A 21,997-nucleotide genomic window follows, 5' to 3' on the forward strand; every position below is an offset into this window, starting at 1 on the left:
CAACAGAAAAAATGATAGGTCACCATACTCGTTTGCGAGAAAATGACGGTTCACCTCTATGGCGAGGTCCAGCCGTACAGAAAAAGCCTCCATTTTTTAAAGCGCGCGCGCTAATCACGCGTGAAATTATGCGCAGTAAAGCTACCGTTGCTCTCAGGTGATATGTCTCTGGTCCGAAGATGATGGTTGTCTCCGTAGTCATTTTAAATGAAGCGAAGCCTGAAACGTTTTTAGTCCGTGGTTTTCATTGTGAGACAAGTGGTATGCGCTTGGCTTAACAATGAGCCCCCCCCCCCCCCCCCCGCCATGTTTCAAAATGCTCTGCTGCCCCCGCCTTGTATTATTGCTATATGTCTAGTGACACTTTGTGGAGCTTTGAATGGTTTATAGACCTGTACTAAACAGAATTGTACAGAAGGAATCATTCAAACTGTGTGGTGCTGGGTCTATCTGTTAATTAACTTTAAAATGTGACTTAATGACATTGTTTTGGGAAAGAGATAAATGCAATCCAGGTAAGATGAAAATTGTTTTACAGTACTGTAAAGCAAAGTTCATTTGCAGTATCCTTGAAATAAAGGTTCTCTTTACGGATAGAGCCAGTCATATGGTTCACATAACAAAGTTTGAAAATGTAATAAACAAGCAGAGTAACTCTTTATGGCAGTCTGTTGATCATGACTTTTATTTAACTTGGTGGCTCCTAGAGCAGCCTTTGGTTTTTGACCCATAGAGTACAATGTCGTGCCAAGTAAGTATGACCCTACAGGATTTTTCCCGCTGAGTACAATGCAGGTGCCTTGTATATTGGTATTGTCAACTGGAGTGTGCAATGTCATACCAGGTAAGTATGACCCTACAGGACTTTTCCCACTGAGTGCAATGCAGGTATGTGGCTCTTTCAAAAAAGAGCCTTTTTGGAACAGGTCTTGCATGTTAGTCATCCATCTTGCTCCACAATACTCAGTAGTTCACCTGGAAAAATCTACTCCAGACAGCCTCCCTGAATAGAAATGTTTTGGGGCAAAGATTTTTGTGACCTGTTCTGCGATTCGGTCAGCGCACATCCTGCAACAAACTGACTGAGGTTGCTTCTCTGTTAACATTTTCATTCTGCAATGAAACAATAGCAGTAACAGTGTACATAATATCAGCCATACATGTTAAATTTGATGAACTGAAACATGGGATATTTACCATTGGCATACAAAATCAGTAAGCCACTTTATCTGCACATTGAGTATATAAAGTATACTGGTAGGGAGGGGGCAGGTGGGTGGATCACCCTGGTATGTATGCAGATTATTAAAGGCAAGCACCTTCCCAATCTACCTGTCTGTGACTTACCCAATCCATTTCTGCCAGAGAAATGCGCATGTTGAAAGTGCGGTCAGCAAAGTAAATTCTCTTTGGGCAGTAGATGAGTCTGAACGCAATAATATTGTTGAAAGACTCCACCCAGTAAGTGCCACGACACTGCAATTATAGAAATGGTTCACTGTTAAAGTAGCTTTGTGATGATTTGTCAAAACCTTTCTTGGAAATTATTTGCTCATTGTTCGTGTTCTTTGGCATGATGAGCTAAAGGCTTACTACCAAACACAGAAGAAATACCAATGGCTGCTAATATACCAGATAGTAGTCCTCAGCAAACCTTGTACACCTTTGATTCTAAAATAAATTTGTGCAGGGCAGCCACTGCTCTTGCATTTGTAATTTTAGTCTTGCTGCACTGGTATCCAGGTTTCTTGCACTTTGACTCGGGATCAAATCTACCATGGTTGCCCTACAATAATGAGTGGTTACATTCCAGATTTTTTAAAAATTTAATTAAACACTAGGATTAGTTGTTACTCTCAGAAATCCTTGCTTACATTTCAATAACTGATATCAATCAGTTTTCTTGACCTTTTCAAACCTGATCATGTAGTAGAGTGTTGTACCTGATAGTGATCAACTACTGTGGGCAGTCTCCTCCTCAGATCATCTGGACTTGTGCAATTCTACATGGAGTAGAAGTGCCGTTTAACACTGGCCTCTAAAAAATATTGGGAAATTCAATAACAGTGATGCATCTCAATATACCTGACTACCCCTGAGGGGTTGTACCTAAATATACTATTTTGTTGACTAGGAAAAGAAAGATTGCAGTACATACACTTGTCTGATAGCTCCGAATACCACTTTTCACCTTCCCATTTCTGTGCGCCACTACTTATTTCTTTCATGGCCTTTGCCACTCCCTTCATTCCCAAAAAGCAACAAGAAATGAGGTGAAACAAAGTAAGATTGCTGATTCACTGGAAGACAAGGCTTATGATTTTAATTCTAAAGAAGTTGCAATGCCATGACACACCATGTATTGTCTTGTTTTCAGATCTACTTAAAATATGTTACAAGTGCCAGTAAAAATAAGTAAAATCATGTTCTTAATGTTGCAATATGAATTGAATCATCAGGTAATTAATTTCTTACCATGCCAAGTGTCAAAAGAATTTTGTATGTTCTGCTGTAAAAGCCAGTTTTTTATTTTTGGCAAAAAGTCATGTGCCACTTCTATCACATTGAGTCCTGAAAGATATACCAGTATATGTTAATAAACTACTGTTACATTGAGAGAAATACATGTAATCTAGACGCATGACAAATGGTGCGACTGTAAATACCTTTAGCTTGAACAACAGGGATAATTTTTTTAATAGCCTCAAACTCGTGTGTTTGGGAGCTCCGAAACTCTGCTTTGGTCACCGTTTGAGTAGCCAGCACATGTTGGGTCCTATAACATAGTAATGCTTCACTGTAAGTGACCACTGGAGACAGGAAGGCCCAGTTACCATAATGTACTAAGACATGTCTTTGGATTTTAATTTAATATTGCACTGCTATTGCCCATTTAAAACCCAAAATCAATAAACAGGTTATCCACAATAGGCTTCTATAATTTGGTACGCCCCATGTCCCTCTGGAGGCAATAAGGATTAATGATGATGATGATCACTGACTTACAGCTCCATTCCTGTCCTTGTATGAATCAGTGTTTTGGACCTCACATATACTGCTTGCTGTTGATGCCTCTGCAGTTTGTCATACACTACAAAAAAAAGGCACAGGTTTCAATACAGGTACTGACATAATTACATTCCAAAAAGAACACCAACAGTAACAAACCATTACCTCCTCACTCAAAAAAAGGTAATGATGAAGATGAAAACTATGATAATGATAATGATGTAATGTGAACTGAAGTACAATGATAACAGTAAAAATAATTGCACTTTTGTTTATGTACAATTACCAATTTCAGCACTTATAAGTACATACAGCTGTAATGAGGGCATGATGGAAATTCAGTCTTCAGTGTGCTAGTTTGTTATCATAGTTTACTATAATAATTATAAAATGTTTTCCCATCATAGTTAATAGTATTTCACAAAGAAACATTGACTATATCAAGAGCTCACCAAAATCAATATACTTGTCTCCAACATTGCCAGGTTCTGCAGCCTCAGCAAAGCCTTGGTACTGGCTTTCAAGCAAGCCAGAGCTCATAAAACCATGAACCAACCTAAAAAAAAAAGGATGGACAAGCCATTGTTAACAGTTCTTCCCTAATCCTGTGTAACAGTAAGTGCAGTGTTGTGGTTTTGCAAGCAAAACACAGGATGTTTACACGTAATGTATATATGTAATACCAAATTCCAAGGAGAGTGCCACCGGTGCATGAAAAGAAAAACGGATAAACCGATAACAAATCAGTAGTCATGCCTTGAATCCTTTTTGCGACTGTAAATGTAACTACAACAAGGGTATTACTTATTGTAGTACAATAAGCTCTATTCATTCTCAATTGATAACAGCGAAGTCAAACACAACTCAGATTTGTTGGTGTAAGACCTCATACCCATTCCTGCATTCCGGGGACATCTGGTGAAACAACTACACAACTAATTCAAGAAGGAAATAATAATTTCTAAATCGTGAAATGACTAGCTTAAAAGTAAGCTTGTTTGCTACTGAAAGAGCAGCACTGTGATAAAAATATAAATAATTGTGTTATCTGCAACAGACCAATTTCGATATATTAAAATTCAGCCTAAAACAATAGACCTCAGTACGAGGCTCTGGGGAATAAATACAGAGTTTCTGGGGTTTATTCCCCATAGCCTCGTGCTGAGATCTATTGTGTTTGGCTGAATTTTAATATATCGAAATTGGTCTATTGGCAGTGTACCTGTTGCCAAGTATGGACGAGCTAGCCCACTTGACTCTGTGCCCCTTCATGTAGCACAACTCTGTCCTCAGTACATGCCCATCCATAGCTGCAGTCCCATCGAAACCGCATTGCAAACCACATACACATCTTGTGGCAGTTTCCTGTAGCAGAACAGTAAGACTGTCCTGTCCACAGACAAAAAAATTTTCATCCTCACGAGCAGGGGACAAAATCTGTTTACATGGTGGAGCTTCCCCACACGGCCACTGACACTGGAAGTCGGTCTTTTTGGCTTCTCTTTCGGCATAAAGCTCAAAGACAGATTCAGTGACATTCGCTTGCACTTCAACCGAGTGCATTTCTTTGTCATCTGGGCCGCTTTTCCCCTCATAACGATCCATGAGAGAGGCCTTCCAAGGGGTTTGAGCGACAAGCGACATTGCGTCAAAATGTGGCGACAATTTGTTACCAAAGTACCGACAGCCGACAGAAGTTGACATGAAAGGGGCGACAATTTGCGAAAACGACAATCCATTTTTCATTTCGACAAAGCGACAACTGCACTTTTTTTCTTCGACAGCGACATGACTGTCATGACTTGACAAGGTCAGCGTGACTCTTTTGGAGCTCTATTGTTTGCGTTTATGGTAGATCAGTTGTACAAATATTAACAAAAACAAACCATCATTCAACACTCTTTACAAAGAGTTAAGAATTAAGAGTTGTATGTTAACTAGTCAGTCTCTTATTACATCCCGTAAAACAAAGAACTCAAAGAGAAAGGAACAAAGGTCGTCAACGTCACCCGTTGCGGTTGTTACGATCCCGAGTCACGCGCCAGAGATTGTCGTCATTATCGAGTTCGCCAGGTCTTTTTATTGACCTTTATTAGGGTATTCAGGTTATTAACCGCGCGGCCATGGGCCGAGCGCGGTTCATGGTTTACCCGTGGTTTTTTTTTTTTCGACTTCGGTGCGAGCAGACCCAAGCTTCCACTCGACCAAATTTTGAGTCACGCAACCTGTGATGTTTACTCGCCAAAAGCTGTTGAAACAATAAATCTCATCTTTCGCGGGAATAAATTAAAAACCCAGCGCTCGTCAAAAATTATATTTTTTCACCAGAAATTTAGCTCGGAACATATACATATTTATATTTGTTTGAATCGTCGATGAAATGACCTTTACCGGATATTTTTTCCTTCGGGGTCAACCGAAACCTCAGATTACAAAATCACGCCGAACCCACATGTTGCAAAAAAATCTCTTCAAAACCCTGACTTCGAAGCGATATAACACTTCAGCGTTAATAGCTACCACACATCGGCAGGCGGTAAATCTATTCGTTAACAATCCAACTTTATCGTGTTAAAATTTCAGCGAAATCGAACAAAACCAGAATTAATTAGAATTTTTTTGTGACCTCACTTCCCAGACTTGTCCTAACAAAGGAAGCAGCGGTCGCCCATAGCAACCGAAAGACACGAACATAACAAAGCCGACGTTTCGGCCAAAAAACTCCACAATTATCGCCTGAGAGTTTAAACTTGAATGGGAACATCTTTTTCGAACCTTTTTCAACTGATTTAGACGAAAGACTGGCCTCGGCGGGCTACAAAAACGACAAAGAGAAAAAACAGAACAAGACAGCAGAACAAGACGATAATATTTCATCGCGTGGCTTTCGACACGAAAACGAAAATACAGCTTACTTCTGGATAAATTCAGCCTTAGAAGCCAGCAACCGGTCCCAAATTACTTTCTGTATCCTTACAAATGTCCTGATTTCCATCTCCGAAAGATTTTGCCCCAATTTTGAGCAAATAAACATTTCGCCGGCGGCGACCGCCATTACGGTGGCTTGCATACTAAATTAGCTAACTTCACAAAATTCTCCCGAGGGGGGGGGATACGACAAATTTGGTAAGAATCAAAAGTAACGCCAATTTTCTGTCACGTTTTCAATCTGTGGTCACTGGAGTGACCAAAATCGATACATCGGTCGGGATAGGGTTTTTTTATGACTTGTGTGACTACTTTGCTAACCCTTTACTCGTGGAAAACACCAATTAAATTTAATCATGACTTTTAAGAAAGAAAGCTGTTGTTAATAGTGTTATTATTGTGTCGTTGATATCGTTCATGCCCATACATATCCCGAAGAAAGTTCTAGATTAAGACCATTAAGTCATCGGAGATTTGTCAACGGCTACCACTGATGGTGCAATAATACAGTTTGTGTTGATCAAGTGATGTGATGTCTACAGTAAGAAAAGAATCATCAATGACTGCTTTGGAATGTGCACTGCGTTCCGACGGTAGTGCTAAGCGAACAGTTAAATTTTAAAAGCGCGGTTATAAGATCTAACAGATCTTCTTGTTTTAGGTGATCTAAGGTCGGGTGAGAGTCGGCCAATTGTTTGCCATGGGCAAACATAAGAAAGCCAAGAAAAAGACCAACAAGAAGAGTAGAAAGAAGGAAAGGGTGGAAAAGAGTTACAGAAAGAAAGACAGGAAAGGTGAGTTGGCGCTTTTCATAGTTAATCGGTTTTCACGGCCTTAAATATTTAGCTTTGTTGACCATTGTTTGGCAATCCTTTTTTATAATATGGATGATCGTATCGGATAGATAAAGCATTAAGTCATTAAGTTTATAAGGCGATCAGCGAACATGAGCGAGCTAGAATCTTGCACTGCACTCTGTGTACACGTGGACAGATGATACTGATTTTGGAGCGTCTTTTTGCTTCTCGATATTCTTTATTTATTTCTCAGCACACTGATCTCTCAGCCTTAACTTGGTGCAGTGTTTGGCAGTTTATTTTTCCAATCATAGACCATTATACTATTGACGATTCATCATAAAATTATGAAGCATCTACGGCGAACAGCGAGTTCGGATCAGCTCGCAGCCTGCGGTCTGTGTGAGTGTACACCGACTGTGCACTGGAGATAAAGTTTATTTTTCGCCTTTTGACGAATACGTTTACACAGAATGCTATATTAATGATTACCATTGCTGTCATTGATAATAAATTATGGAGACAAAATTGAAATACTTGCAAGCCCTCATACTTATCCAGTCTATCCTGGACGTTCAGACTCATTCATGTTCATTTGGATGGTCATGAGCAGTGTACAAGCGTGCAAACAGCTTGTGGTAAAGACGGGAATGACATGTTCCACCGTAATGGTCCGTAATGCTCACAGCAAGATGACAAGGTCATGGTGACCGGGATAGCAAAATCAAATGAAGATAAAAAAATAATCGACCTTTTTTTAACGTTAGGCGTCAAAATGGTTAATGTTATGACTTCTAGCCATGAAATCAAAATCTCTTGTGTCTCTTGCTTTCTGTTATGTTTTTTTTTTTTTTTTTTGCTACTTAGTTCTAAACGCCTATACTCAATTCTGTTAAGGCGCAAATTTCGGAGCAATCATTAAATGTTACTAACACTAACAATATTAAATTGTGAAAATTTCGTCCTTATTTCATATTTCAGCATCTTAGAATTTAAGACCAATATTCGCTTTTGCCTGAAAAGTGACGTACGCTCTTCTTATCATAATTTCGGCATATCAGACTACAATAAAACCGTCAAACAGCCGGTAACCTATAAAATCATGTGAAAGGGCAAACAATTTGTCCTAGCTGTCTACTCTCTTTTTCTCATGTATTCGTGTTTTGTTGTCCACCAGAAAAGCCCCTTTTAGTGTCTAGTTCGGAGAGTAAAAATGCCGAAAGGCGGATTATGGATAAGAGAAAACGCGCTCACTCCCCATCTGAATATTCTGACTCTTACTCTGAGCCTGAGCGACCTAAGCCTGCCAAGACCCCCAAGAAGGTGCAAAAGCCAGTTTCAGGTTTTCTTAGTGTTAGTGCTGTCCAGAAGTTCACAATTACCAGAAGTCTACACCTGACCTTATCTAGCACTGGGGCGCATGCGTGTGTGTTTTATTTTATAATCATCCCGCTTAAAATATATTTATTCATAAATGTGTCGGTCGCGGGGTACAGTTGAAGTCGTCATAGCATTTAGCCCTAAGCCCCATTACCATAGATGTAGACTTCTGGAATATTGAACTTTTGTTGATGGTTATTATCAAAAATAGAGTTTTACAAAAATGTTAAACATTTTATTTAAAATTGGAGGTTATAGCGCCGAAATAACCCTGAATCGTCACATGTATACTCGCCAAAATTAGTACGTTAAGATTACGAGCGGCCTTATTTTAGAGAAACGTCAGAGACAAATTTTTGTAGCGACAACGACATATGAATTTGTACAGGGAAACGACAGCGACAATTTCCTCCGCTGGTTAGGCGACAAAGGTACACAGAAGGATGCGACAAGGCGACAAGACTACCCCCCTTGGAAGGCCTCATGAGAGCGATCAGGAAATCGGCATTGGTTCGACCAGATCTAAGATCGGCCATATTGCCTAGCCGAACGAATCTCTCGCTTGTGGCTCTCATCTCTTCTTCTTCACCGAAACCGAACTGAAAATTCAAACTAAATTGCGGTTTGCGAGGTTTTTTCTTTCGTCTCTACTTGTAGACTCTCTACTGATCGCACTTAGCTTTCTTTGCACAAGCACGATTGCGAACATAGGCACGCAAGGCGTGCAAGAGTTATTTTTTTTGTGAACTATAAGTCTCGGAGATAGGAGCATTCATGGAACTGTTTACAGTAATGATTTGGTTGATTTGACAAGTTTTTTTGGTTGCGATGTACAGCAAGAAAGAAACTGGGAGTTTATGATGTACATACGATGTTACATCGGTAATGGTAAGATAACTAAATAGTAAGCCATAAAATGTTTGACTGAACAAACTACAGTAATCTGACTCGTCTCCAGATTAATGTAGATACCATCTTATTTTCTAACAGGCAATTTTATTCGTTCTTTGATACAAACCACACTGTGATTGGTCTGACACGCGCACATGCATAAATCCCTCACTCACCGATCACGTAGCCCTTCCCCCGGAGGGGGGGGGGGACTCCCTTATATGGGCTATATAGGTCTGTGCGGCCCCGAAGGGTATGGTTTTTCAGCCGTTTTGGTCATAAATAGGGTATCGATTTTAGCTGATTTTGGTCATTTTGGTCATAAATAGGGTACGGTTTTTGCACTCTAGCCTTGATATGGGTATGCTTTAAGAAAAAGCCACTTTTTCATCATTATCGAAAAGAAAATCAACAAAAGCCCTTCACAAATTTATATGTTTACGGTAATTTAACATTCGTTTGAACTAGGGAGCTAATTATAACGCAGGTCTGAAGCAGGGTTTTGATTTGAGGGTCAGGTCGTAAATAGGGTTTCGAATTTTTGGTCAGGTCATAAATAGGGTAAGGAATATCGCAGATTTTGGTCAGAAATAGGGTAAGGGTTTTGGGAAGCGGGCCGCACACCCCCAACCAATTTTTCTGGGAGTACCCCCTCGGGAGCCCTTCCAGCCCCCAAGAGGAATTTTTGCTCAAAAATACTCGAGTTAAGGGAACTTTTCGCATTTTATACGAGTCGTAAGTTTACCCTTTTTACACAACACAACGCAACAACACTACTTCACCGAAAATTGACAGAAAGAGAAAAAACCTCTCTGACACGTTGAAAGTCTGATTTAATTAAATTGCACTTTAACTTGGTGCCACACAGTCTTCAAAGAACATTTGAACAGTTTTCATACTTTTTACCTTTAAAGATATCGGACTGAAAAGAATGTCATAAAATGCCCATCAAATAAAAATATTAAACTGCTACTGCAGACACGTAAAAACACTCTAGAAATGAAAGCTTCTTTTTTGTTTAATATCCTGGGAACAATAGCCGATAACTTGTAAGCTCTAATTGAATTTACTCCCATATGAAAAACAAAAGTGTCGAGTTACCATTTGTAACTAAAAATAGTAAACATCTCGTGGGAACAAATGGTGACGATTCGTCAGCTCTAATTGAATTTACTACCTTGTGAAAAACAAGAGTGTCAAATTACCCATTGTAACTAAAAAATAAAAATATCTCGTTATATTTGCATGCAATAAGAACAAAACAATCGTTACCTGCACTTACTATTGTAAACGTTAGAACTGCTTCAATCTAAATAGTCTCGTCTCCTCTAAAACATGTCCTAAGAACTAGAAGCGACGATTCGTGACCTCTAATTGAATTAACTCCTTGTGAAAAACAAAAGTATCAAGTTACCCTTTGTAATTAAAAATAAAAATATCTCGTGCCATTTGCCTACTACTCATGAAATGCTTCAAAACTCAAGACTCATCTCGTTCATAACTAGCCACCATTACACTGAAAATTATGCACTCTAAAACAACCCAGTGTACGTATGTAACTGTCACACTCCCCTCCAAACCGGACTAAAAATCACAAACCGGCAACATACACGTCACTCTTTATTTTTCAATTACCAAAGTCCTTGTGTTTAAACATACCTTGTGTTTCTCGCGTACCATTTACCTTTACAACAAGAAATTTGATTGGCTGTTCATAGTAGATCCAATCTGATTGGTGTGACATACATACATCTCTCACTCACTCACTCACTCACTCACCATTGACCCGTCCATAACATACCCGACGCGCCGACTAAGAGGTATTTTTTTTACAAAAAAATAACTCAAAAAGGGTTCTGTTTACTACAAGGAAATCCCTCTAATTTTATTCGAACTTTGCACCATCGCTAGCACCAATGAAAGAGCTCGTTATATTTATGAAAGTATACACAGACCAATAGTAAGTCTCAAAAGAACAGGGGAAGAATCAGAACAAAGGAAAACCCGGGGAAAGCTAGTGCTAGGGTAGATATTGAAACAAATGGCGCACAATCGAAAACACCTAGAAGTGTTCAGGTAAACTACACTCAATTTTCTTCATGTAAACCAAGAATAACACAAGAATACACTAAGGTTTGAAGTATGTTTTTATTGTTTATTGATAAAGATTGTATTTTTTAAAGGAAAGAAGCAAATTTGACTCTCGCCTGCCATCAGCCTAATGTCCGCCATGTTGAAAATTTCGTATATTAATTTCATCGAACGGCGGGGGGAACCGGGGGGAGCCCTATTTATACGGAGCCTCCGCGTCATAACATCTATCAATATTATTTGTCTTTCGTCTCATAAGCCGCCGTTTACAAGTGTAGCAATTTGCTGAGATCCTAATTGACCCAAAAGTCTGTTAACAGCCTTTAAAATCTTCCTTTTAGTCGAGGATTCTCATCAAGAACTCGTTTAAGCTCAGTTCTGTTTCAATTTGTCGTGCACTCGCCATTATTAGGGGTGGCGAATGGTAAATGCGATACTTTGCGAGACGACGAGATTAGCGTTTTTATTTGCGAGCCCGAGACATTTTGACCTCTTCAATTGCGAGACCGAGACTTCAAAGTGTTTTAAATGCGAACTCAAGGCGTTCAGGTTCTAAGATGTTGTGATGTCATTTAACTTTATAAAAAGAAATAAACAAATCGGTACTTAACGACTTTCTAAGCCTTGAAAAAAATCGAGACTGCGAGACAGCTTTGTGACAAAAATCGAGACTGTGAGACGCACATAACCGCCAAAAAACGAGACTGCGAGATCCGTGAGATTCAGCGAAAATTTTGCGAGACCATGGGTTCTAAAGGACCATTCGCCACCCCTATTATTCCGCAGATTGCGTTACACGTAACAAGTGCACATTCCAATCGGTAGGGGTAGGGTGGGTAGGAAGTGAAAATGTAATAACCGGCTTCAAAACCATTTTACGCATTTCGGTAAACAAGTAACTGGCTTTCCCGGAATGATTTGAATATGAACTTATGCTTGGAAATTTGAGTTATTTTGTAGGTTATGTTTTGTGGGGTGATGGGGGAGAGGGGAGGCGTGCATTGTATTAAAAAGAGAAAAGAAACCGATAGACAGTATCAGGCTCTTGATCAGGTGTTCCAGTTCATCACTGAGGCCCTGCTAGGGGGTTTTCAGGATACTGGATATTTAGGTAAAAATTTGACAGGAAACGCGAAATTTAGGGGAAAAATTAATGGGGGAACGCATGTTTAGATCAGATAAAACGGGACACTTGTGTCTTTCGCTGCCTGAAATGCCATCAAATTTTGCGAAAGGCGGTAACAGACTGACAAAGAGTGCACAGGAAGTAATGGTAATAAGTGCGAGAGACGTCAATGTTTGACGTCTTAGGGAGGTAACAGGAACAAATGTAACAGGCAACCGGCAAAGTTTTCGAAAGGATGAAACAACTCATTTAACTTTTGAAAACGTGTGATTACGGCTACATTTTATGTCATGAAATGGAAGTGGCAAGCCTATTTTACACGTAAATAGTTTCTTGCTGTGAGGAAAAACTATGTAGACTGTATTTTGGCCAAGCCAGGGGAGAGCTGTCCAGGGACGCTAAAAGCGCTGTTGCGACGATTTTGTTATTAAAAACATACCAAAAGTTGTTTTTATGTTACCATTTACCATGTAGTTTAAGATTTTTATTAATTTGTTTAGTTTTCTGCATGTAAAGGCGAACTCTTGGAAAATCTGTGAAGAAATATCTTTTCCTGTTTTTTTTTTTGTGAAAAATGCTAACGTCAGCAGTTTTCTTGGAGATTCAAGGCTAATTATCTCGGAAAAAGTATTGGCTACCCCAAGTTTTCTTTGTGGATTCCAATAACCGTAGTTAAGATCTACTTTTTCCACATTTTCCTAATCTGGCGGAAACACGTTTATATTTAGTATATTTATGAGCCTGAGACACCCCTCAGCCGCTAACGTCGTCCAGTTCTGTGATGGAGCACAGCTACATGTCTGCACAAGACTAGTCTTCAATTCTAGGTAGGGCGCTTTACGCGATCTTGAGATGTTACAAACATCTAGATCAAAATTATCGCATATCAAGCAAAACATGTTGACGCTTTTCTTTTTAAAACTATTATAGATGGATTAGATGCGTTTAAGGCACACAAAGGTCCAAGGCGTTCCTTGCTTCCCCAGTTGAGAGAGTAATGCGAAGGTCCCGAATGACAGTAACAGGGAGGGGAGGAACAGAAAACCAACACTGGTAGGGGAACAGTATTGCTTGTATTAGTCTCCAAGGGAGTTCGAAGAACTACATCTCCCCGTCAGGTAAGTACCTTCCCTCCGGGGAAATATAATTTCTTCTTCACCCCCTCTATGACTGATACTCACAATACTTGTGCAGACTTTAAGGGTTACTGGCATGAGAACCATAATCCTCAACATAAACCAGGCTAAATAGCCCTATCTATTAACTGATATGCGAAACTCCTACTGAAAACCTACATAAGGCTACAAAACAGAAAACTTTCCGGGACAGTTGTAGTTCTCAATACATAGTACAGAAACCGGTATAGAAGTACTCAGACACCCGATAAACAACAACACTGATAACAAAACTAATGGCCCACAGAAAAAAGGTGGGTCACCTACTGAAAATGTATCTGTGTCCTTAAGATAAAGTAAAACGTGTTCCATGGGCCAGTTACTCTGATACAACAGAAAGTACTGCCCTAACAAACTCCCCCTTGTCAGGTGATCTCAGGTAAAAGCGCTTGAATGTCTCTGACGAGGACCAATCCGCTGCCACCAGAATAGTATCCAAAGGGACACCCGCTCGTGCAGCTGCAGACGTAGAGGCACTCCTAGTGGACTGACCAGTAAAGCGGCAAGCAATCCCTGCTAGCTGCATAGTTTTCCTCAGCCATCTGGACATAGTCTGACTTGAGATGGGTTTAAACGGTCTGACAAATGAAATCAGGAGGTAAGAAGATTTTCGCCTGGTCTCCGTCCTGCATCGATACTCCTGTAAGGTTTTAACTACGCAAATCTTAGGATTGCCTGGGAAGGCAGGCAGATAAATTTTCCTAGCCGGGTGACCAGGTCTTGACACCTTTAAGTGTTCAGCCAAAGAGAATTCCCAGGAATCGCTCTTGATGGAGACAAAGTCCAGATCCAGTTTAATCAATTCATGTGCACGAGCAGAAGAAGTCAAGACCAGTAATGCTGCTAATTTCAGAGATAGCATTTTTAGTGTAAGGCCAACAGGTGGATCCAGGGTTGCAAGAAACTCGAGCAAGCGCTTAACATCCCAGGTTGAGCTCAATCGAGGAGTTGGTGGCTTCATGCGAAAAATTCCCTTCATAAAACGAGATACCACTGGAAGGTCTCCAAGCCTAGTCTGAACCACAAGCAGGTGTCCCTGTGAAATAGCAGACTTATAGACTGCAAGAGTTCTATATTCTAGGGAATGATTTGTCACTGTCTGTCAAGAAGGTCAACACATATGTGACGGGTGCTGAGACGGGGCACAGGCCTCTGGAAGAACACCAATTGAACCATGCCCGCCAAGGACCCTGGTAACGCTTCTTGGTTGACTGGGACCATGACGCTAGGAGGACATTAGTCACCTCTTTAGGGAAACCTGCCGCCTGGTAGGCTGACCCGATATCGGCCATACAGTCAGATTGAGAGACGTCCGCCACAGCGGGTGAACTGCCTCTTGGTCGAAAGGCAGAGACAGCAGTGACTTCTCCTTGGGAAGTGGGTACGGTGTACCTGTCAGCATCAGCTGAATCTGAGCATACTATGGTTGACCTCGCCAGTCTGGGGCTACTAGTGGGGCGGTTGCTTTATCGCTTCTCACTTTCTGAAGAATTCGAGGTAGTAGCACAACTGGTGGGTGGATGAAACTCTTCCACTGGCTCCAGTCCTGTTGAAAGGCATCCACCGCTGAAGCACCGGGGTCGGGAAGTCACGATACATAAAGAAGCAGGTGATGGTTCAAACGCGACGCGAACAGATCTACCTCCGGAACATAGAAGTGATGTGTTATGTCCCGAAAGACATCCTTCCGAAGCATCCACTCTGTGCGCATTTTGAATTCCCTCGAAACTGCGTCTGCTTCCACATTCAACACTCCCGGTAAGTGACGGGCTGTCACCCATGAACCTTGGGTCAGCAGGAAGGACCACAGCTCCAAGGCCAGTATGGACAGAGATGGTGACCGAGTGCCCCCCCTCCTTTTCACATAGGCCACGGCGGTTGTATTGTCCATTTCCAGAAGGATATGACGTGGGGGGTGGTGGTCCAGACTCTGGGGTGGTGGCTGCATTCCTACTTACAGGAATGCCTTCAAAGCTACAATGGCTGCTTTGGGTTCCAAACAATTGATGTGTTGTTCTGCCTCCTCCACGCTCCAGCGTCCCCCGGTCGACATGCCATTGCAGGTTTCGCCCCAGCCCCAGCCCAGTAAGGATGCACGAACGGAGGAAGAGTGATGTCCTGACTGTTGCGATCGTGCGGAGCTGAGGACACCCACCATCTCAGGTCCTCCAGGGAGGGTTGAGACAATGATATCTGACACCTCGGTCTCCATCTGAACTGGTGGAGAAGCAGAGTCTGCTGGCGTTGCAAGGCTCTGTAATGTAATGGTGCTACCCACAGTCCCGTCCGTGCGGCGTGGCTCATGCAGCCCAAGAGTCTCGACAGTCCGCCGAGTGGTGTTGACTGAGACTCTAGTACTTCCTGGCATGCTCCCTGTATCCGATTGATCTTTTCCTCTGGAAGGGCAACTGACATGCAAGTTGTGTCTAGTACCGAACCCAGAAAGACTAAGAGACGAGTTGGTTACGAAGAGCATTTCTCCAGTTTCACTATGAAACCCAGGCTGGACAAAAGTCTCCGCACATAAAGGAAAATCTCGCTCAATGTGTCCTTCTGATGGTGGATCAGGAGAAGATCGTCCAAGTAGATGACTGTTCGTATCCCTTCTGAACGCAGTTTGGCAACAATCGGACAGAGGATCCTGGTGAAGACTCGGGGAGCCAGGGAGAGGCCGAATGGGAGGCAACGGAACTCGTAAATTGTTCCCTTAAACTGGAAACGAAGATATTTCCTCGACTCCGGGTGTATCGGGACTGCATAGTCCTTGAGGTCGAGTTTCATCATATAGTCGCCCTTGCGTAGAAGAGAGCGAGCGGTATGGAGCCCCTCCATTTTGAACTTCTCCTTTGGAAGAAATCTGTTTAGTGCCTTTAGGTTGATCACAGGGCGGAACTCTCCTGTCCCTGGTCCTTTCTCCACTAGAAAGAGTCTTGAAATGAACTGTTGTGGGCAGGGATCCACTACTGAAACGGCACCCTTGGAAATTAGAGACTATATTGCCCCTTCATTAGCTCCGTCGGCTGTCCTTCCTGGGCGACTGTCGGACGAGCCCGCCACTGACGCGGGGGTCTGAGGAAAGGTATTTTGTACCCTGAAACAGCTTGAAGAATCCATTTGTCCGTTGTGAGCAAGGCCCTGTTCGCACTAAGACGAAAATTTGAGTTTAGCGTTTGCAAAAAAACTGAAAATTTTGTGATCACCAATTTTTTGTTTTCGTAATCCTGTTCGCACATGAAGATGCGAAATTTTTTTAGTGACGGATGTCAGTTAGTAGTTTGGTCAATTTACCATCAAGATGTCGTGACATGTCTTAAAGGGAAGGTTTGATACTCGGCGTTTTTTCTCTTTGTTCCCTTTTTCGTGGTTTCTGTGCTTCCAATAGCTGCAGCAGTCGTCTGATCTTCAGTGGATGTTACGGATGTGGATGCTGTGTTCAGCGGATGTGGATACATTGTGAATCCGCTCGAGTCTGCTGCGATGGAAACTGTAAGAAGTACTGCTGTTGCGTAGCGATTTGGGAATCGTAATAACTTTGATTACCCTGATCTTGATCTTGGTAGCATTGCGAGACATAATAATTGAAGTACCATGGATCGATGTTGCTTCTGTGCGGGTCCATCTAGCTCAATTAAAAAGGCGGGAAGTCATACGGTCACGTTCTCTTCGTAATCGATATGTTGCGAAATTTGATGACCCAATGACGGATGGATGTCGAGGAACAAAGGATTTTCTCGCCTGACAAAATTTTTACAGCCTCCAAAGCTTGTCGACGGAATCTTTGAAGTTTCGTTGCGCTTGCAAAAATTTTGGTGGGTTCAAAAAATCGTTCGCACTAGAAATGGCTGCGTGTTGACAGATTTTTTGGCAAATCAGACAACATTTCGCGTAGTGCGAACAGGCCCCAAGTTCCAATTTGTTAAGAAAGTTCCGAGTCTGTTTGCCATTTGATTGTCCGAGAGTGAAAGGGGAGGAGCAGATGACAGATAGTCAGCTGCTGTTGCTAGCTGACTGGGTAGAATCTGACGCTCGTCTGGCACCTCCATTGTTTTTGCTGTACTTAGCACTGGAGCCTCCAGGCTTGTAGGCCCATTTCCTCTTCCTGTCTGCTCCGGACTGCTGTCCCCGTGTAAATGAGGCAGAGTCACGAAAGGACTGGGAACCAGTCCATCGCTTAGGGCCTGCCTTCGGTTTGCAGATCAGCTTGGAGGTGGAAGCTATGGTCATGCTCACTCTTTATTTTTTCATGGAACTGGTGTGGGAACAGATGCCTATCTGTTGGTATACCTTCACGAAGAGTCCGTCTGCCCAGATCCATTAGGTAATCTGAGAAACGTCGCTGTCTCCAGTCATTCAAACGGGCGTTTGCATTACCCAGCAGAACCTAAAGCATCCTCCAGCATCTCCCGGACAACCTCGGGGTCAGTTCCCCCTTCCCCCTCGTCATTAGGGGAGGAGTCAAGATTCATCAACGCTGTCAGAATTGGCCTAGCCACTGTGAGGAAAGGCCCCTGCTGCTCAGCTAGGCCATCATTAAAAGAAAATACCTCCTTGGTTTTCCGACGCCCATGAGATTTCCTGATCTTCTCCTTCGTGCCAGCTTCCATGGTGAACGCACGAATAAATCCCTCCGTCCCCTTGATTGGAGGGTAACTCGCTGACAGATCTTTCCATTTCTCTTTGGTCAGAGGCTTAGTGAAAGCCTTGGTTGTAAGATTGAGAAGCTCTGAAGAGAGCTCAAAATCCTCCTCTGGTGAGGAGAAGCGTTCACCCCGATTGGAAGGGCCCGGGACCTCCTCGTCTGTTTGGTTGCTCGGGGAATTAGAATCGACGTTCTTGTTTGAAGGCTCTTGCAAGGAAACAAGACCTCCCGAAGAAAAGAACTTGGCCAGAACAACTGAGACAGCCTTTGCGATAGACTCTTCTATGCGCTTTTCTAACGCAGAGCCGGAGCCGACTTATTCACGTTGTCCCAAAGGACAAAAAGGCGGTCAATGACACATGCCTTTACTTTAGTAATGGATTCGGTGCAAATGAGAGCCCAGGTAAACATCTCGCTCAATCCGCTGGAAAAGCGACCATCCTCTGTCGAAAAGATGATAAACATAACGAACTCAAATACAAATTACGTTATCCGATGAAGAATTCCCCATAAGGAACTCGAATATGTGAAAACGCCATATAAATAATTTATAAAACGAAGCTGTGGTCGACCGTAGCACGCCACGAACGAAAGAGGCAGCAAGGAACGCCTTGAGCTTTTTTAAATTGTGGTACCCAGACCGCGCGCGGCAGCGCTCTGCACAAGTATTGTAAGTTTCAGTCGTACAAGGGGTGAAGAAGAAAATACTCCACTCGTAAAATTCATACGAAACCACATCCGGGACTCAAGTGGCATATTTTCCATATCCTCACTAGTGAAGATATGGGTGATTTCACTGATATCAAGTTTGTCTCTTAAATTGTACTTAAATTCGCTGGTAAATGATCGAAACATCTTCGGGTCTTCCTCGAAAGTCTTCGGTAATCTTCAAAAATTTTCGAAAAATGTTCGGCAACGTTCTTGAGACCTTCAGACAAGTCTGAGAGAATTTTCGGAAATCTTCGGAAAATCGTCAAAAACGCTGTCATCCGTATGTCTATGTAATAAAAAGAACATTACTCGTTAGCTTGAAGACATATCATGAACATAAAATTCATATCTTCTCACCACCGTGTAATATCCTCTATATATATTAACGCGGCTTTTTTCCCTGGCATAGCATTGTCATTAAGATCCAAAGTACTGTAACTGCAGCGTTCAAGTCATTTATAAAACTGAAATTTGTTTTGTTGCAAAATTGTATGCTCGTCATTTGCTCTATATATTTGTAATACTGTATGACTGTGAAAATTACTCATTGTGATTGGCTGAGAGCAGGCAAATTTATCATTTATGCACCCTCGTTGGCATTGTTCTCAATTACATGATTAATGAGTAATCGCATGAAAGCTCGAGCATCTTTTTTCGTACAATTTTGAGAGAATTTTCAATAATCACTTGTAATAGAAATCCTAAATTGCACTGGCTTTCATACTATTACTTATTCAAATTTGCGACAGGTGCATGGAAATCTCATCGACGAAAGAATAATCAAGAATACTCACGATACAGGACACCACTGTGCGTGATAAGGAGACTACAATGGACACGTTTTCTCCTCTGTTCATCACCGTTCTGCTTACAATACCAAACTGGTTCATCTTGACTGCCTTAAAAGACTTAAGGCCGGGAGATAACAGATCTAGATTTTTCCTCGTTATGGAGGGATTCTCCCTCTTTGATCACATTTTGTCGACGCATTATGCGGAAAGCTCGCTTATTTGTGGGTCTCTCTGCTTGAGGAATAAGCGATGTGCTTCATTCAACTTTGGGGGAAGATCTTCAAGCGATGGAAAGTTTCTTTGTGAGCTAAGTAACTCAGAAGCGAGCCAGTTTCCAATGGACTTCAAAGGACGAAGCGTCTTTGATTACTTCACTTTTCTGGTAAGTCGACGACAAGATTGAGTTACATAACAACCCATCGGTCCGGTCTCGGAAAGAATAAGGAGATCACTTTACTCCCGGATATCGATTAGAACTTTGTATGAGCGTTTCACGTTAAGTTCCACAGGAAACAAGCGACCCTTGTTACTTTTGAATTCAGCAGACCTATTCCTATAGGTAGTTTCGGGAGGTCATTGGTGTGTGAAAAAAACAGCTTATTAAATATGTTTTGAATAAAAATTTTGCTAGCTATTATTCAATAATAGAGTTGAAACTGATTGAAAACTAATTTGAAAATAATAATTTACACACGAACAGAGTTACTTCGGAGCAAAGGACCATCAAAAATAAGCATTACATTGATATTTTTTGTACAGAAATAATCCTTCGAAGGTTTCTTTATGAAAAATCAAATATTATATAAATTAGGTTTTTTCGGGAGGCACGATGACCTCATGGTTAGTGCGCTCCCCACCGGATCAAGCGGTCCGTGTTGCAGTCCTGGTTCAGATCATTGTGTTGTGTTCTTGGGCAAGACACTTTACTCTCACAGTGCCTCTCTCCACCAAGGTGTATAAATGGGCACCGCCGAATTTAATGTTGGGGGGTGTTTGGGGTAACCCGGCGATTGACTGGCATCCCATTCGTTTGAACGTTTCGTTATACGTTTGTTGGTTTCATGGCGTGCTAGATTGTTAAACAGTTTTCAGTGCTTTTTTATTGCCTTCATGAAAAGAAAGATCGCAAATAGCGCAGATATGTTGTTAGAGGAATGTTCGGCTGGAAAGATAAAGAATTACTTTTATTAATTATACAGATATTCCTCTGTTGATTCGAACTTTTTCTCGTTTAACAGAACATATGTAAAGACGGCTCAGTGTGTCAGTTACGCAGCTCCGCTATATTACGAAGTGTCCGCTGTCCCCTGGAGATCGCCGTCCTGCCCTATATTGACGACCATTGTAACGTTAGTAAGTAACGTAATTGACTTTTTCTATGATATATCAGTAATACTACAAAGGTTGCTTGGGGGATTAAAAGGAAATACATCAAGAGTTTGATCTTCAAGAAATGAGCTGCACACACCAAATAATACAGGTTGCCGTGAAAACGTCAAGTTACGAGTACAATGATGTGTCATATCAAATAGCTTCCAGATGATTTTTAGGTCAGGTTGTAAAGTTTGGCAGCTTTTTCCTTATATATGTTATAAATGGTTATAAATGGTTAAAGTCAGCTCGGGCACTTTGCATCCCCGCTCCCATGTTTAGACGTTGCGAGTATGGTTTCAAAAAGAGCTGAATAATTTGCGTGAAATCAATAAGGAAAATTCGGCGTACAGTGTTTTCTGTCAATCCAGAAAAATTGGCATTTCATAGTTTAGTGAAAGATCAGTTAATCTCAGTTTTCCGAGTGCGTCCATAACTCGGTAAACACACAGCCAAATTAAGTAGGAATATAATCAATGTTTTTATTCCTTGACGAGAATCAAAGCTGCAATATTTCCCGACTATTTACTGACTAAAACTCCATTCCACTTTCTTTTTTATTCTTTCTTAGATACAAGTCTCATTTTACTGTCAAAGGGTGGAAGGAGTACTACAAATATTACCCACGCTTCTTTTAACCCAAGATATTCGTTTAACTTTTCTGAGGCCGTCAGAGTATGTGAGATTCTGAACGGAACTCTGGCAAGGTTTCAACAAATACAAGCGGCCTGGAATAAAGGATTCCAACGCTGCAGATGAGTCGGTTAGTGACGTCGTTTAGTGTAGCAAGTTGCGACAACTGATTTAGCATTCTATTTCATTTTGTCATTTCTGTGTGGAAGGTCAAATAGACATTTTTCTTTGGTTCAGCAACTTGTTGGGTGTGAGAGCCAAAGAGACAAATATAACGATTTTATTACAAGAGAGGACATTCACTCTCGTCCGTGTAATACTGAATGTTAGCTACCTCGCTGTTACACTACCTAATATGGAAGATCAAGAAAAAGGGCTGAAAAAGACATAAAAATAAATAAATAAATAAAATTAAGATAAAACAAAAAAAGAGTATTCTCCGACACCATCATCTC

At 41.5% G+C, this 21,997-nt stretch overlaps 1 protein-coding gene and 2 pseudogenes across 2 annotated transcripts; all 3 read right to left on the reverse strand.

The window, feature by feature from the left end:
- Window positions 1-657: 657 nt before the first annotated feature.
- Window positions 658-6,526, reverse strand: LOC110047577 (uncharacterized). Of its 2 annotated transcripts, XR_016201846.1 has the most exons (8): window positions 4,232-6,526; window positions 3,462-3,565; window positions 3,007-3,091; window positions 2,667-2,776; window positions 2,476-2,571; window positions 1,944-2,038; window positions 1,348-1,476; window positions 658-1,113 (listed from the first exon to the last, which is right to left on the reverse strand). XR_016201846.1 is itself a non-coding variant. In XM_020753319.2 (6 exons), the coding sequence occupies exons 1-6, from the start codon at window positions 4,753-4,755 to the stop codon at window positions 2,004-2,006; spliced, it is 954 nt and encodes a 317-aa protein (XP_020608978.2). In that variant the 5' UTR covers window positions 4,756-6,526; the 3' UTR covers window positions 658-2,003. The 2 variants fall into 2 exon arrangements, 1 of the variants encoding a protein (XP_020608978.2); XM_020753319.2 differs by having other exon boundaries at window positions 658-2,038.
- A 7,001-nt stretch (window positions 6,527-13,527) lies between these two features.
- Window positions 13,528-14,863, reverse strand: LOC149102791 (uncharacterized; annotated as a pseudogene).
- LOC149102792 (uncharacterized) lies at window positions 14,808-17,317 on the reverse strand (annotated as a pseudogene).
- Window positions 17,318-21,997: the final 4,680 nt, after the last annotated feature.

Source organism: Orbicella faveolata, unplaced genomic scaffold (assembly GCF_042242905.1).
Source record: "Orbicella faveolata isolate gen_17 unplaced genomic scaffold, um_ofav_v1 contig_35, whole genome shotgun sequence".
NCBI classification, from domain to species: domain Eukaryota; kingdom Metazoa; phylum Cnidaria; class Anthozoa; order Scleractinia; family Merulinidae; genus Orbicella; species Orbicella faveolata.